Source organism: Amblyraja radiata, chromosome 9 (genome assembly GCF_010909765.2).
Source record: "Amblyraja radiata isolate CabotCenter1 chromosome 9, sAmbRad1.1.pri, whole genome shotgun sequence".
NCBI classification, from domain to species: Eukaryota; Metazoa; Chordata; class Chondrichthyes; order Rajiformes; family Rajidae; genus Amblyraja; species Amblyraja radiata.
This window is the reverse complement of record NC_045964.1, coordinates 14,800,842-14,816,487: the sequence shown is the minus strand read 5'-3', so window position 1 is coordinate 14,816,487 and position 15,646 is coordinate 14,800,842. Positions and strand designations below refer to the sequence as shown.

Here is a 15,646-nt window from a genome sequence, read left to right as displayed (position 1 = left end):
ATTTCCTTCGCTCCATAGATGCTGCTGCACCCGCTGAGTTTCTCCAGCTTTTTTGTGTACCTTGTATTTCCAACTGTTCTGCCCAAAATCACAAGAAATTGCAGAGTTCTGGATGCAACCCAGTCCATCATGCAAACTAGCCCATTGACTCTATCGATACTTCACACTGCCTCAGGAAAGCAGCCAACATAATCAAGGACCACTCATGCCCTGCTCATTCCATCTTCTCCCCACTTCCATTGGGCAAAAGATGAAAAGCTTGAAGTATGTACACCAAATTCAGGAACAACTTCTTCCCCGCTGTTATCAAACTATTGAACTTACCTCTCATAAACAAAGAATGTAATCTGGATCTCCCAACCTACCTCATTGTGGCCCCTGCACTTTTTTTACCTGAACATTCTCTGCAGCTGTAACAGTATATTCTGCACTCTGTTTATTTTTTCTCTTTGCACTACCTATTATGATTAGACAGGATAGCACGCAAAACAACGTTTTTCAGTGTATCTCGGTAGACGAGGCAATAATAATCCTAATCAAAAGGAGTCGGGAAGTCATGCTGCAGCTGTAGAAGACGTCGGTGAGACCACACTTGGAGTAATATGTGCAGTTCTGGCGGTCCTGCTATAGGAACTATATTATTAAGCTGAAAACAGTACCAGAATGTTACCAGAACTTGAGAGCTTTGGTTTACAAGGATAGGTTGGGATATTTTTCTCTGGAGCTTGGGAGGCTGAGAGGTGTCACGAAATGCAGTTATAATGAATGGTCACAGTCTTTGTCCTAGAGTAGAGCAATCCAGAACTAGAAAGTGTAGGTTTAAAGAGTCCTGATGGGCAATTTTTTTTCACAGAGGGGGGTGTCTGTATGGACCAAGCTACCAGGAAAAACTGTAGAGAAAAGTACAATTGCGACTTTTACAAGAGATTTAAGCAGATACATGGATAGGAAAAATTAGAGGGACATGAGGCATATGGGACTAGCTCAGTTATAACACCTGGTTCTTTGGACGTCAGGCTGTAGAGCCTTTATCCATGTTCTATAACTGATTCAGTGCATTGTCAAGCTGCAGTCTTCTCTTTCATACACACTGTTATTCCCAACACCTTGATATTGATGCAATTTACTCACATGCTATTTTAATCGGTTATAAATCCAGTATAATTAAAGTCATAAAGGATGAGGTGAATTCTGTTTTTGGTCACTCAGAGGAGTGCAAAAGTGATTCATCACTCTCCGTCCATATATATGATCAGATGTCAGCTGTGGTTCAGTGGTAGTACCCTTGTCTTTCAAACTGAGTTCAGGTATTGATTCAATGCCATGAGCCATCCAAAAATAACTTTACAGTGTTACACCTTTGGGATTTTTCAATTCTGGAACTGTCTTCATTGAGCACTGTGGCACAGCTGGTAGAGCTGCTGCCTCACAGCACCAGAGACCCGGTTAGATCCTGACCTCAGGCACTGCCTGTGTGGAGTTTGCACATTCTTCCTGTGACTGAGTGGGTTTCCTCCAGGTGCTCTGGTTTCATCCCACACCCCAACAACGTATGGGTTTTGTAGGTTAATTGGACTCTGTAAATTGACCCCAATGTGTTGGGATCAGAGAGTGAGATAACATACTTGAGAACTGGTGAATCGAGGGTGAGCATGAACAAAGGGCCTGTTTGCGTGCAGTATCTTTAAACTAAACTAAAGTGTGCCATAGGAGGGATTTTGCTTGGATGGTGCATTTCAGTTACGAGAAGGGACTGGATTTGTTTTCCTTGGAGCAGAGGTGGTTCAGCAGAACCTATTAAGGATGTATAAAATTAGGAGGGGCATTGACAGGGTAGATCATAGGAACCTTTATCCATAGCAGAGGTGTATAAAGCCAGACATCATATGTTTAATGGAAGGGGATTGTGAGAACTTTAGGAAGCAATGTTTTCACCCGGAGTGCAGTTGCAATCTGGAAAGCACTGCCTGCAGGGGTGGAGGAGGCAAGTAACCACAACGTTTAAGTAGAATTTAGAAGGGCTGTTTTCATGCACTGTGACTCTGTGTTTAGAAGAGGACCCATCTGCCCTATCACCTGCCAATACAAGAGTTGACAGTCCACATTCCAATTTTCCATAGAATACGTCGAAATATGCTGAATGCATGATGGAATCTATGACATATTCAACTATGGTTATGGTTATTCTTTCTATCTGCCGCACAGCTGAAACTATATTTGGTTCTAACCTTGTTTCGAAAAAAAGTTAAAAGCAATGCAACTGAACAGAGATCAGCTCATACCTGATGTGTGTAGACTCCTTTATTTTTCCCAGTGGCTCATGTCCAGGGCTACTATATAGAGCAGATTTTGGATTTGTGATGACAATTACTGGCCACTTATCAAACTTCAGATCCACAAAGCTAAACAGATCATGGTCAAAAACCAATATACGGTACCTGCCGAGAGAAACCCAACAAGACAAATAAGATTAGGACTTCACAGTTGAGTCCAAACAAACTTGCATAGAAAAGCAGGTGACTTCAGGTATGCCCAGAAGACAAATTTATCTTCCTACTAAAAGTAATGCGGACATCGGTCAACTTCTGATCTTTAAAGAATTAGCTGGTCTCAAATCGCTGCGATACCTGATCATGTATGAGGAAAATAAATGACCAGATTTAACTTATGATCATGTTGTTTCATTACTTTCTCAGACTTTCTGCTGCCTTCTATGTTTCCCAGCACTCAATCCTCCCCTGGCACCTTGCCTCCATGTTAATGGTAGTGGACCCTAGCATTTCATCCTTTCTTTACACAAAGAACACCCACCCACCCCTTTCAAATTATGCTCTGGATGTACTTCCCCTTGACAATATTATGCTGAAGTATGACATCAGCCTGATGACAGGCTACCATTCCCAATCCCACACAACTAACTAATAACTTCGAATAACTAACATCTGGACCAACACTCCCAGAAATAAGATCAAGATGACTTAAATATGTTACCTACTCTTAAAAATCAACAAAATCCCAAACCATTCTTTTTGGCTAAACCCCACTCGCTCTGCTCATTGATGCCACTTCAGGCTGTCTGGTGAGTGGTCCTGAAGCACATTGCCACAAAATCGACATCGCCCAAATACTTTTTGGTTGGGGGGGGGGGGGGCATTATTCTAGCTGGATGTCTGTGATCAGTGGAGTTCCACAGAATCTGTGCTGGGCCCCCTGATGTTTATGATATAAATATCATCTTCAAGTTTGCAGATGACACAAAGCTGGGTGGCAGTGTGAGCTGCGAGGACGATGCTATGAGGCTGCAGGGTGACTTGGATAGGTTAGGTGAGTGCGCAGATGCATGGCAGATGCAGTATAATGTGGATAAGTGGGAGGTTATCCACTTTGGTGGCGAGAACAGGAAGGCAGATTATCATCTGAATGGTGTCAGATTATGAAAAGGGGAGGTGCAACGAGACCTGGGTGTGCTTGTACATCAGTCACTGAAAGTAAGCATGAAGTGAAGAAAGCTAAAGGCATGTTAGCCTTCAGTGCGAGAGGATTTGAGTTTAGGAGCAAGGAGGTCTTACTGTAGTTGTACAGGGCCCTGGTGAGACCGCACCTGGAGTATTGTGTGCAATTTTGGTCTCCTAATTTGAGAAAGGACATTCTTGCCATTGAGGGAGTGCCGGACTAATATATGATGACAGAATGGGTGGACTGGGCCTGTATTCACTGGAATTTAGAAGGATGAGAGGATGTAGCGCCTTCACGCCCACGTTGGTTTTGCATACAGCCAGTCACGGCTGGCGACTCGCACACAGCCTCACGAGAAGGTCCAGCCACAAGAGGTCAATAACAACTCCAAGGTCAGATGCACTAATTGGCCTCATCTGCACACAGGTTATGATTGGTGAGAATGTAGGTAAAATCGGCTTCTGGAATAAACGTGACACAAGGTTTTTGGCTCAGTTAAGTGTCGTTTGTTCTTTGCTTTCTGTCGTGGGATTCAGTAGATCATACAACTGGTGACCCCATAGCTATACGCAACCTTCCACTTACTCACGAAATGTATGACAATAAAGGTGACACAGCGTCAGTCGACGAAGTAAAACTTGACGTCCAAACACTTTTTGCAACCAACACGAGCGTGGTTTTCAATACTAGAAGCTCGATTTCACTCCCTCAATGTCACGAGCCAACGGAGAAAATATGGGTTCCCAGCAGCTTCTTCTTCCAGATCTGACGCCCTATCAAGACTGGAGGTGGATGCTCTGAATGCGGCCACACTCATCGATTCTTATGCCATGGCTTGCGCGCAGCACACTGATGTCGATCTTATCCATTCCCACCGGACGCATACAGCCCTAAAATTGGATTGGTGACGCGAGAGAAACTTCCACTGGCAAACCTAGGCCGCTTGTGCTTAGGGCGATGCGTCGAGAGGTTTTCAGCGTGCTGCACAACTTATCAAATCCGGGCAAGAAGACTGCGATAAAACTAATCTCTGAACGTTTCATCTGGCCTTTCATCAAGCGTGACATTGGATTATGGGCGAAGAATTGTCTAACGAGTCACAATCCAAGATGTCCAGGTGATTCTTTCGGTGAGTTTCCCGTACGGAACACCCGTTTCGAGCACGTGCACCTGGACTTGGTCGGCCCACTCCCACCATCAAGAAACTACACATATCTGCTCACTTGTGAAGACCGGTTCTATGGCAATATGGCAAGATGCTATCCCAGTCATCAACATTTCAGCGGAAACAATAGCCTGCGCTTTTGTTGACCGATGGATTTTGGTCTTTGGGGTCCCAAGTACGATCGCAACACACCGAGGACCGCAATTCGAGTCTGCGCTGTTTCAAACACAATCCGACTTCTTGGGTACAAACTGGATTCGAACAGCTGCGTATCATCCACAAGCGAACGGCCTTATTGAACGGTTCCATCGCCAGTTGAAAGCCGCTCTGGCTGCCGGGGGAGACGCGTCGAACTGGAGTTCTGAAGCCTCTGGTTCTGCTTGGCATTCGTATGCCGAAGTCACAAGACCTCAACATTTCCTGTCAAAGACCTCCCACACTGCAGTACCAAACAAGATCAGGCCATATAATCAACATTTCCCCCATGTTATGGAGTTCAAAACTAGGGGTCACAGTTTAAGAATAAGGGGCAAGCCATTTAGGACTGAGATGAGGAAAAACTTTTTCACCCAGAGAGTTGTGAATCTGTGAAATTCTCTGCCACAGAAGGCAATGGAGGAAAATTCACTGGATGTTTTCAAGAGAGAGTTAAATTTAGCTCTTAGGTGCTAACGGAATCAGGGGATATGGGGAAAAAGCAGGAATGGGGTACTGATTTTGGATGAACAGCCATGATCATATTGAATGGTGGTGCTGGCTCGAAGGGACGAATGCACCTATTTTCTATGTTTCTAAATAACTTGGACGTAAATGTAGACGGGTTAGTTAATACGTTTGTAGACAACACCAAAATTGGTGAAGTTCAGACAGTGAGAAAGATAGTCAAAGTATACAGCAGGATATAGCTCAGCAACAGAAATGGGTGGGCACATGACAGTTGGAGCAAATATGAGGTGTTCCACCTTTGGAGGTCGAATATAAGGGGAAGATATATCGTTGAAGGCAAGACACTTAAGATAATTGATATGGAGGGATCTTGGCTATTGATCAGATCCATAGCTCGCTGAAAATGGCAACACTAGAAGTTAAAGTGGTAAAGGCTTCATTGGTCGGGCATCGAGTGTAAGAATCAGGAAGTCATGAGGCAGCTCTTTATGACATTGGTTCGGCTATGTTTGGAGTATTACGTACTGTTCAGGTCGTCCCATTACTGGAAGGATGTGGAAACTATGGAGAGGGTGCAGAAGAGGTTTATGAGAATTCTGCATACATTAAAGGATATTAGGAGCGGCTGGAAAACTTGGATTGTTTTCTCTGGAATTCCAGAGGGAGGGGATACCCTATTGAAATATATAAAATTATGAGATGCATAGGTAGGGTAGACAGTCAGAACCTTTTTCACCAGGGTGGAAAAGTCAAAGACCAGAGGGCATAGCTTTAAGGTGGGAGAGGCATAGTTTAAAGAAGATATGCAGGGCATATATTTTTTTAAATACTGAGGGTGATGGGTGCCTGAGATAGCGGAGTGAAATACGAACTTGGAAAGAATTAGTGCACATGAAGAGTAATGGGCTCCAACCCTTGATTTGTTTTCAGCTGTGACAGATTTGATAAAATAATTTCTGAATTAAAAATCACCAAGGTCAATCTGGTATTCTAAATATGGTTCATTAATATATTGCCAAAATGTAACTCAACAACATAAAATTAATCAAGTATAGGTGGCAGAGTGGTAGAACTGCTGCCTCACAGCGCCAGAGACCCGGGTTCAATTCTGACTACAGGTGCTCTCTGTGGAGTTTGGACGTTCTTCCTGTGACCGCGTGGGTTTTTTCCGGGTGATCCAGTTTCCTCCCACGTTTCAAAAACCAGCACATTTGTAGGTTAATTAGCTTATGTAAATTGCCCCTTGTGTGTAGGGCATAGAACTATTTACAGGAGATGAATGTGTCTACCTTCGATTTAAACCAGCATCTGCAGTTCTTTCCTACAGGTGATGATGGATGGTCAACATGGACTCGGGGTGCCAAAGGACCTGTTTCCACGCCGAAGTTCAAAGCTTTGTAGTGATAAAACGTTCCTAAAACTTTTCTCAAGAACAGTTTTAAATTATTTATTCTAGAGATTCTAACCTCCTGTTTTCCATCCAGTCAGCCAGCTCCAGTTCCAGTGTCCCGTGTTCATGCCTGCTGTGCAGAACAGGCATGAGGCCACCTAATGTATGCAGGTGTCCACAAAGGTAGGCAACAGCAGAACTGTAAAAGAGAGGAAAACATAGTCTAACATCCCCAGGTATAACTTGTTTCTCTCTTCCCCAATACAGTCCCCTGTTAATTGTTTATGTTTATTGGTAGGAAAAAAGACAATTCAGCCCTCAAAGGAAAATCAAACGGAGTCATGCTGCTCAAGAACCTCATAACATACGTGTCTAAAGTAAACCCACAAGTAGTGGGCCGGCACACTCCGGCATGTAGTGGGTTAGGATACTCCCGGCAAGCCGGCCCAGTTTATTGCCACAGCCAAACTTAATTGCGGAGAGAGAAGGGACTAGAAGGACAGAGGCTCCCATGGAGCTGTCACAGCACAGCTCCTTCATAACGTAAACAAAGGAGAGGGTGACGTTTCAGGTCGAGACCCTTCTTCAGATTGAAGGGTCTCGACCCGAAACGTCACCCATTCCTTTGCTCCATAGATGCTGCCTCACCCGCTGAGTTTCTCCAGCTTTTTGTCTATCTTCGATTTTTCCAGCATCTGCAGTTCTTTCTTAAACAATGGAGAGAAAGAAGTTACTGATCTCTGGAATAATACAGATCGAAAGACCATATGAGCCATTGCAGCCAAGTCCCACCTTTGAAGGAATTCTCAGAGAGTTATTAAGATTCTCTTTTGGAATACAGGAAAGATAAAACGTTTGTGAAATGAAGAACTTGATGGAATTTAAGGTAAACAAAGCCTGAAATGTACAGTGGCTTGCAAACGTTTTCATACCCCTTGAACTTTTCCACATTTTGTCACGTTACAACCACAAACGTAAATGTATTTTATTGGGATTTTATGTGATAGACCAACACAAAGTTTGTGAAGTGGAAGGAAAATGATACATGGTTTTCAATTTTTTTTACAAATAAAAAACTGAAAAGTGTGACGTGCAAACGTATTCAGCCCCCGAGTCAATACTTTGTAGAACCACCTTTCGCTGCAATTACAGCTGCAAGTCTTTTGGGGTCTGTCACTACCAGCTTTGCACATCTAGAGACTGAAATTTTTGCCCATTCTTCTTTGCAAAATAGCTCAACCTCAGTCAGATTGGATGGAGAGTGTCTGTGAACAGCAATTTTCAAGTCTTGCCAGAGATTCTCAATTGGATTTAGGTCTGGACTGACTGGGACATTCTAACACATGAATATGCTTTGATCTAAACCATTCCATTGTAGCTCTGGCTGTATGTTTAGGGTCGTTGTCCTGCTGGAAGGTGAACCTCCGCCCCAGTCTCAAGTCTTTTGCAGACTCTAACAGGTTTTCTTCCAAGATTGCCCTGTATTTGGCTCCATCCATCTTCCCATCAACTCTGACCAGCTTCCCTGTCCCTGCTGAAGAAAAGCATCCCCACAGCATGATGCTGCCACCACCATGTTTCACAGTGGGGATGGTGTGTTCAGGGTGATGTGCTGTGTTAGTTTTCCGCCACACATAGCGTTTTGCATTTAGGCCAAAAACTTCAATTTTGGTCTCATCTGACCAGAGCACCTTCCTCCACATGTTTGCTGTGTCCCCCACATGGCTTGTGGCAAACTGCAAATGGGACTTCTTATGGCTTTTTTTCTACAATGGCTTTCTTCTTGCCACTCTTCCATAAAGGCCCGATTTGTGGAGTGCACGACTAATAGTTGTCCTGTGGACAGATTCTCCCACCTGAGCTGTGGATCTCTGCAGCTCCTCCAGTTACCATGGGCCTCTTGGCTGCTTCTCTGATCAATGCTCTCCTTGCCCGGCCTGTCAGTTTAGGTGGACGGCCATGTCTTGGTAGGTTTGCAGTTGTGCCATACTCTTTCCATTTTCGGATGATGGATTGAACAGTGCTCCGTGAGATGTTCAAAGCTTGGGATATTTTTTTATAACCTAACCCTGCTTTAAACTTCTCCACAACTTTATCTCTGACCTGTCTGTTGTGTTCCTTGGGCTTCATGATGCTGTTTGTTCACTAATGTTCTCTAACAAACCTGAGGCCTTCACAGAACAGCTGTATTTATACTGAGATTAGATTACACACAAGTGGACTCTATTTACTAATTAGGTGACTTCTGAAGGCAATTGGTTGCACTGGATTTTATTTAGGGGTAACAGAGTAAAGGGGGCTGAATACTTTTGCCTCACTTTTCAGTTTTTTATTTGTAAAAACATTTGAAAACCATGTATCATTTTCCTTCCACTTCACAATTATGCGCCACTTTGTGTTGGTCTATCACATAAAATCCCAATAAAATACATTTACGTTTGTGGTTGTAACGTGACAAAATGTGGAAAAGTTCAAGGGGTATGAAAACTTTTGCAAGCCACTGTATGTAGCCTGCGAGCATTTGATTGCAAACTTAAGAGCAATAGAACTGCGATGTGGATATCATCAGACCCACAGCATGTAGGCCAGACTACTTCTTGCTGCTACCATTGCAAAGAAGGCACAGGTGCCCGAGAACTGTTACTTCCAGATTCAAGAATAGCTTCTTCCAATCAACATCAGGTTCTTGAATCACACTGCACAGCCCAAAGCATTGAACCACCATGGTCCTTGCAACACTATGGTTGGTCTATGTACTTGGTACCTTTGTTCTATATGATTTAATTTACTTAAAATAACTGATATATTCATGTATGTTTCTTTATTTTTCTTGTTGTTGCATCTAACGTGCCTGTAAAGCTGCAGCAAGTAAGAATTTCATTGTTCCGGTTCATATCTGGTGCACAGGATGAACAAATACTCTTGAAACTCTATTCTGGGCTCTAACAGGAAAAAAAATATTAGCTAGACAGAGGACATGCTCAAAGTCTCCCTAAAAAAATACCCATTAAGGACATGCTCAAAGTCTCCCTAAAAAAAAAGCAACATCCCCACAAACTGATGGGAATCCCCATCACCACTCAAAAAAGAGCAGCAGCATTCAGGATGGTATGAAGTCCATTTCCTGGGTGTACAAGCAATACCAGTAGAAACAGAGGAGGAATGCACCGCCTCACAAACTATACACCCACTCTCCAGGCACTGCCTGCTCCGTGTCTGTGAATCCCATATTGACTCTTCAACCACCTCGTTATGCAACGAATTGGAGTTGAAGCAATCCTATTAATTCCTGAGAGACTGCCTATGAAGACGATATGATGTTCGAAGACATCTTTATATTTAAATGCCCTCACAATAAAAACCAACATACTGTTTGCCTTCCTAATCGTTTTCTTCACCTGTATGTTGGCCTTCAGTGATGTATGTCCAAAGATACCAAACATATTTTGAATATCAAAATTACCCAATCTCTCACCATTTAAAAAATACTGTTTTCAGAACCAGAAACTGAAGTGAATGGGCACGTATTTTTTTCACATTATATTCAATGAGCCATATACTTGCCCACTCACCCAGTTTTGTCTACATCCCTTCTTCAATCCTCTATTACAATCTCACCTGGTTTTGTATCATCAGAAAACTTGGAAATGTGAAATTTGATCTCCTCAACCAAACTGCTGAAATATATTGTGAATAACCAAACTCCAATCAATGCTTTACCAGACCAGTCACATCCTGTCAATCTTTTTGTCTGTTAAATAATTCCTAATCATGCTGGTGCATTTACTCCCAGTTTCACATGTTTTAGACGTTCACCAGTCTGTGTGAAATCTTATGCAAAATCCTTTGAAAGTTTAAATACATCATATCCATCCACAGGTCCCTTCATATCTATACTACAAGTCACGTCCTCAATGAACAGTAATAGGTTAACAAATATTCACCTCTCTCCTTCTTCAAATACCTTTCTAGAATCTCTGCAATTTGACAACACAATGACCAGCTTTCAATCACTTCCTTCAAAGATTCGTGTGATTTACCAGTTAAAGAACTGAATCTATCACAGGCAAATTAAAGGAAAAGTGGCGAGGACGCCAGGGGGGTTTATCTTGGTTTTAGGTGATAGAGCTACACTGCATAGAAACAGGCTTCAGCCCACTTGTCCGTGCCAAACAAGTTGCCAACCCAAGCTAGTCCGACATACATGCCTACACCTGGCACTTATCCCTCCAAATCCTTCCTATCCTTGTACCCGATTGTCTTTTAAATGCCATCGTTGTACCAGCTTCCACTGGCAGCTCGGTACATGTTTGCACCAACCTGTGCATGAAAAAAGTTGGCCCTTTTTACATGCTTCTCATTCCTGCATCATTTGGCTTGCAAAATGAATTTGTGGAATGTGACTTGTCATGGTAGAACAATGAAGGTTATTTTTTTAAACTGTTGATACTGCATTTGAATACCTTAGAGGAGCATTGAAACTGAAAGTACGTTTTGATATGAATACTTTCTCTCATTCCGTATTTAATGTAGTTATGTCATTACAAGCAATAAGCACAAAATGTTAAACACTTGCAAACCCTCAGAAGCTGTGCGTGGGTAGAATGGTGCCACAGCAGGTGGTACAGTGGTGCTATTGCCTCATAGCTCCAGGGACCCAGGCTTGATCTTGGGAGCTGTCTGTGGGAAGATTCCATAACCCCATGAGTTTCTTCGAGGTGCTCCAGTTTCCTCCACAGTCAAGAACAATATCACCAACAATTTGTCCTGGACCAACCACATTGAAGATACGGCAAGAAAACCCACCAATGCCTTGACTTTCTCAGAAGAGCAAAGAAGTTGAACATGTCGCCAACAACTCTTACCAACTTCTACAAATGCACTGTGGAAAGCATCCTATCAGGATGCATAACCTATTTTGGTAACAGATCTGCTTAAGACCTCAAGAAATTGCAGAGCTGTGTATGTAGCCCATCACACATAACCAGCTTCTATCCCCTCCCCCCCCCCCCCCCCCATCACCTCCCCATTGACACCATGTACACCTCACACTGCCTTGGGAAAGCAGCAAATATAACCATGGACCATTTTCATATTGGTTGTTCCCTCTTCTCCCCTCTACAGTTGGATAGAAAATATAAAGCTTGACAAAAAACACCAGATTTAAAAATAGTTTCTTCACTGCTGTTATTTGACTACTGAATGGTTCCCCCCTTAAATTAGTGATTAGTTCCGATCTTCCAACCTACTCATTGCAGACATTGCACTTTTTATTTGCAGGGTATCTGTAGCTTAATTGCTATAATTCGTTATCGGCAGAGGAAGACGGATGGGCGCCGGCAGAGGCGGGCGGGTGCCGGTGACTGACAGCAGACGCGGCCAATCAGTGCGGCGATGGTGCAGGAAGGGGCGTCGCGATCCCAGCGGTGACTAACAGGAGAGTATTTTAAATTTGTAGCCTGATAAAAGTTGCAGGTTGTACATCTTAATCACACCATGTGCTTTGGAATGGTTTATATCTAGCTTAAGTCTGGTGCATTCCAATGCAATTAGGAGGATAAAACTTTTGGAGTATCTGGTGGGTCAGGCCGCATCTCTGGATAACATGGATAGGTGACGTTTCAGGTTAGGACCCTTTTTCAATCTGAAGAAGGGTCCAGACCTGAAACATTGCCTATCCCTATTCTCCAGAGATGCTGCCTGACCCGCTGAGTTACTCCAGCAATTTGTGTAAGCCAGCATCTGTAGTTCCCGGTTTCTACAATTGGGAGGATACTTGGACACTAACTTAATATTGATAAAATAGCATGTCCTTCGGTATCTCTACAGGTCCAATGTTTAGTTTGGCTGAAGCGGAAATTCACAAACTATATCAGGTTAGGTACATTCGTCTGGATTGAATTCAACCACCAGAAGAAATACCTTATTTCTATTAATCTTATTAATTTAATCAATATTATTATCTACTGCAACTTGGGCAGCTGCAGTTGTTAATTTGGCATTCACATCTCAGAGAGATAGTTCTGCTTTGCCTGTATGACACAAATTTGTCAGTGTCATCATTCTTCAGAACTCCTTCCAGTGTCCCCACAGGCGTTCAAATACTGCATTGACAACTTAAAATGACACCTCCCCGTTCAACCCTAACCGGCTGTATTTCACAGGTAGTGCAGGAATTAGAAATATGCCACAAAACATCAAGGAAATCCATATTTCCCCGTGATAACTTTAACATTGGTGTGTCCAAATTATTTAGTGCATTTCCTCACTTTATTGTGACTTTCTGCATTGTTCTATTGAAGTAATATAATTCTTTCTGACTGTACTCAAAATTTATAAGATATAAATGTTTGGCCAATGCTTGGCGAGTCTTTAATTCTGCTAAACATTTAAATCCTTTGATATCATTTGATTCTGTTTCATCCTTCTTTTGCTGTTTTTGTCTAAGAAACCACTGATTATTATTACAACTACATAAGGTGTCCTGAAAAGGGAAGATCAGAGTATGTTTAATTCTCAATCTGAGCCACACAAGCAACTTCTGCCCGAGATCAAGTCAAAAAGACAGCCAGATAAAGACACACCCAAAGTAACAACTAGTAGGATTCAGAACATCTGCTTGGTATGTTAGGCATGGGATAGGATGGATATGTGTGGCTTCTGGTATGGAAAAGGAAGTGATACCGTCACATTGCCACAGATATATTGAGTGGATTAATTTACTGTTTGACAGCCTGTTGTCAGAAGTATTCTTCTGTTATGAGCTTCATTTATTTATGCAGTAAATAGAAAGCACTAGAAAAGCAACCTAAATACGTCAGCACTTTAAGCCCTTTGATTGATGACTCAAAATCTTACATCCAGTCAAAATGCAAATTAAGCTTTTCTCTCTGAAAATGCCGACATGCCCGTTGTGTTCCTGGCTGACTCTTTTAATCTACAGTTTCCAGAATTAACGATAACTTAAAGTACAGTGCATTCAGAAAGTATTCAGACCCCTTTACCTTTTCCACATTTTGTTACAATACAGCCTTATTTTAATCTTGTTTCTCATGGTCTGAGAATCCTTTAGGTGCCTTTTGGCAAACTCCAAGCGGGCTGTCATGTGCCTTTTACAGAGGAGTGGCTTCCGTCTGGCCACTCTACCATCAAGGTCTAATTGGTAGAATGCTGCAGATATAGTTGTCCTTCTGGAAGGTTCTCCCAACTCCACAGATGAACTCTGGGGCTCTGTCAGAGTGATCATCGGGTTCTTGGTCACCTCCCTAACCAAGGCCTTTCTCCCCCGATTGCTCAGTTTGGCCGGGTGGCCAGTTCTATGAAGAGTCCTGGTGGTTCCAAAGTTCTTCCATTTAAGAATGACGGAGGCCACTGTGCTCTTCGGAACCTGCAATGCTGCAGAAATTGTTTTATACCCTTCCCCAGATCTGTGTCTCGACACAATCCTGTCTCAGAGGTCTACGGAAAATTCCTTCATCTTCATGGCTTAGTTTTTGCTCTGACATGCACTGTCAACAGTGGGACCTTATATAGACAGGTGTGTGCCTTTCCAAATCATGTCCAATCAATTTAATTTATCACTGGTGGACTTCAATCAAGTTGTAGAAACATCTCAAGGATAATCACTTTTGAGTGTCATAGCAAAGGATCTGAATACTTATGTAAATGAGATATTTCAGTTATTTATTTTTAATTACTTTGCAAAAATTTCTAAACACCTGTTTTCACTTCTTCATTCTGGGGTATTGTGTGTAGATTGATGATAAAAAAAAATAATTTAATCAATTTTAAAATAAGGCTGTAACGTAACAAAATGTGGAAAAAGTGGAGGGGTCTGAATACTTTCTGAGTGCACTGTAAAGACAAGCTAACTTGTGTTCCCGAGATTCCAGAGATTAGGTGGTAATGTAACTGAGAGGGTAATTAAAAGAGCTGGGTGTGGATGGTGAGAAACCTTTTCATCTGATGGGTAAATTCAGAGGAAGGAGGCATCAGATTCAAATTGAAGCAGTCACCCAGGTGACATCATGGAGATCAATTCTTTAAAAAAATCCCAGGTTGATAGAACTCAAGAAAAAATATATTATGTATGACCGATTTTTAGTAGGCTTAGGTATTGAGGGTTATGGAATACAGGTGAGTGCACATCAACAGTGATCTATTGAATGGTTAAACCGACTCAAGACCAATTCACCTCACTATTCCAATACCAAATACAAATTTTAAAAGACCTTACCCCATGATGTGCCGTATTCCAGGTGAGGCAGAGATAATGGTGGAAGTGGTATAATGGCTTAACCAAATGGTTTGATTACTGTAGACAGTTTCAGATGCCAGCTTTAATAATTCATCCATATTGTTCTGTGAAGTGAAGGACATACAGTACTAATGTTATATGTAAGAAGGAACTGCAGATGCTGGTTTAAACTGAAGATAAACACAAAATGCTGGAGTAACTCAGTGAGACAGGCAGCATCTCTGGAGAGAAGGAATGGGCGACGTTTCGGGTTGTGACCCTTCTTCAGACTAAAAGTCACGGAAATGAAAACGAGAGTCATAGACGATGATGTAGAGGGATATAGAACAAATGAATGAAAGAAATACAAAAAAGGAACAGTGATAAAGGAAACAGGCCATTGTTAGCTGTTTGCTAGGTCAGAATGAAAAAAGCTTTGGCATTTGGTTTGTAAGTTGGTGCCTTCATTTGTATTTGACAATAGCGGGATGGCCAAATCATTCGGCATCTGGTGTATTATTGCAGTCGCATAGTCACTGATGAAATAGACATATGTAGTGACTGACATATATACAGCAAATTTCAACAAACAGCAGGATGATAGTGTGTTTACAGTGCCCAAAGAATAAATGTTGGTTCCAACATCGTAAATAAACCCTTTGCTCTTGTAAGCCTCATGCTTTTCAAGCTTACATAGCTGGCTGAGAGGAATGTAGGGGCTTTGATATTATGT

At 42.3% G+C, this 15,646-nt stretch overlaps 1 protein-coding gene across 4 annotated transcripts in view; it reads right to left on the bottom strand.

The window, feature by feature from the left end:
- The window catches only part of tmem62 (transmembrane protein 62), a 58,972-nt gene that overhangs the window by 20,849 nt on the left and 22,477 nt on the right, over positions 1–15,646 (bottom strand). For all 4 annotated transcript variants that reach the window (XM_033026753.1, XM_033026754.1, XM_033026755.1 and 1 more), the window contains 3 exons: positions 14,914–15,038; positions 6,754–6,876; positions 2,283–2,438 (listed from right to left, as the gene is read on the bottom strand). In XM_033026753.1, coding sequence (XP_032882644.1) covers positions 2,283–2,438; positions 6,754–6,876; positions 14,914–15,038 — 404 coding nt within the window. The remainder of the gene's footprint in view (positions 1–2,282; positions 2,439–6,753; positions 6,877–14,913; positions 15,039–15,646) is intronic.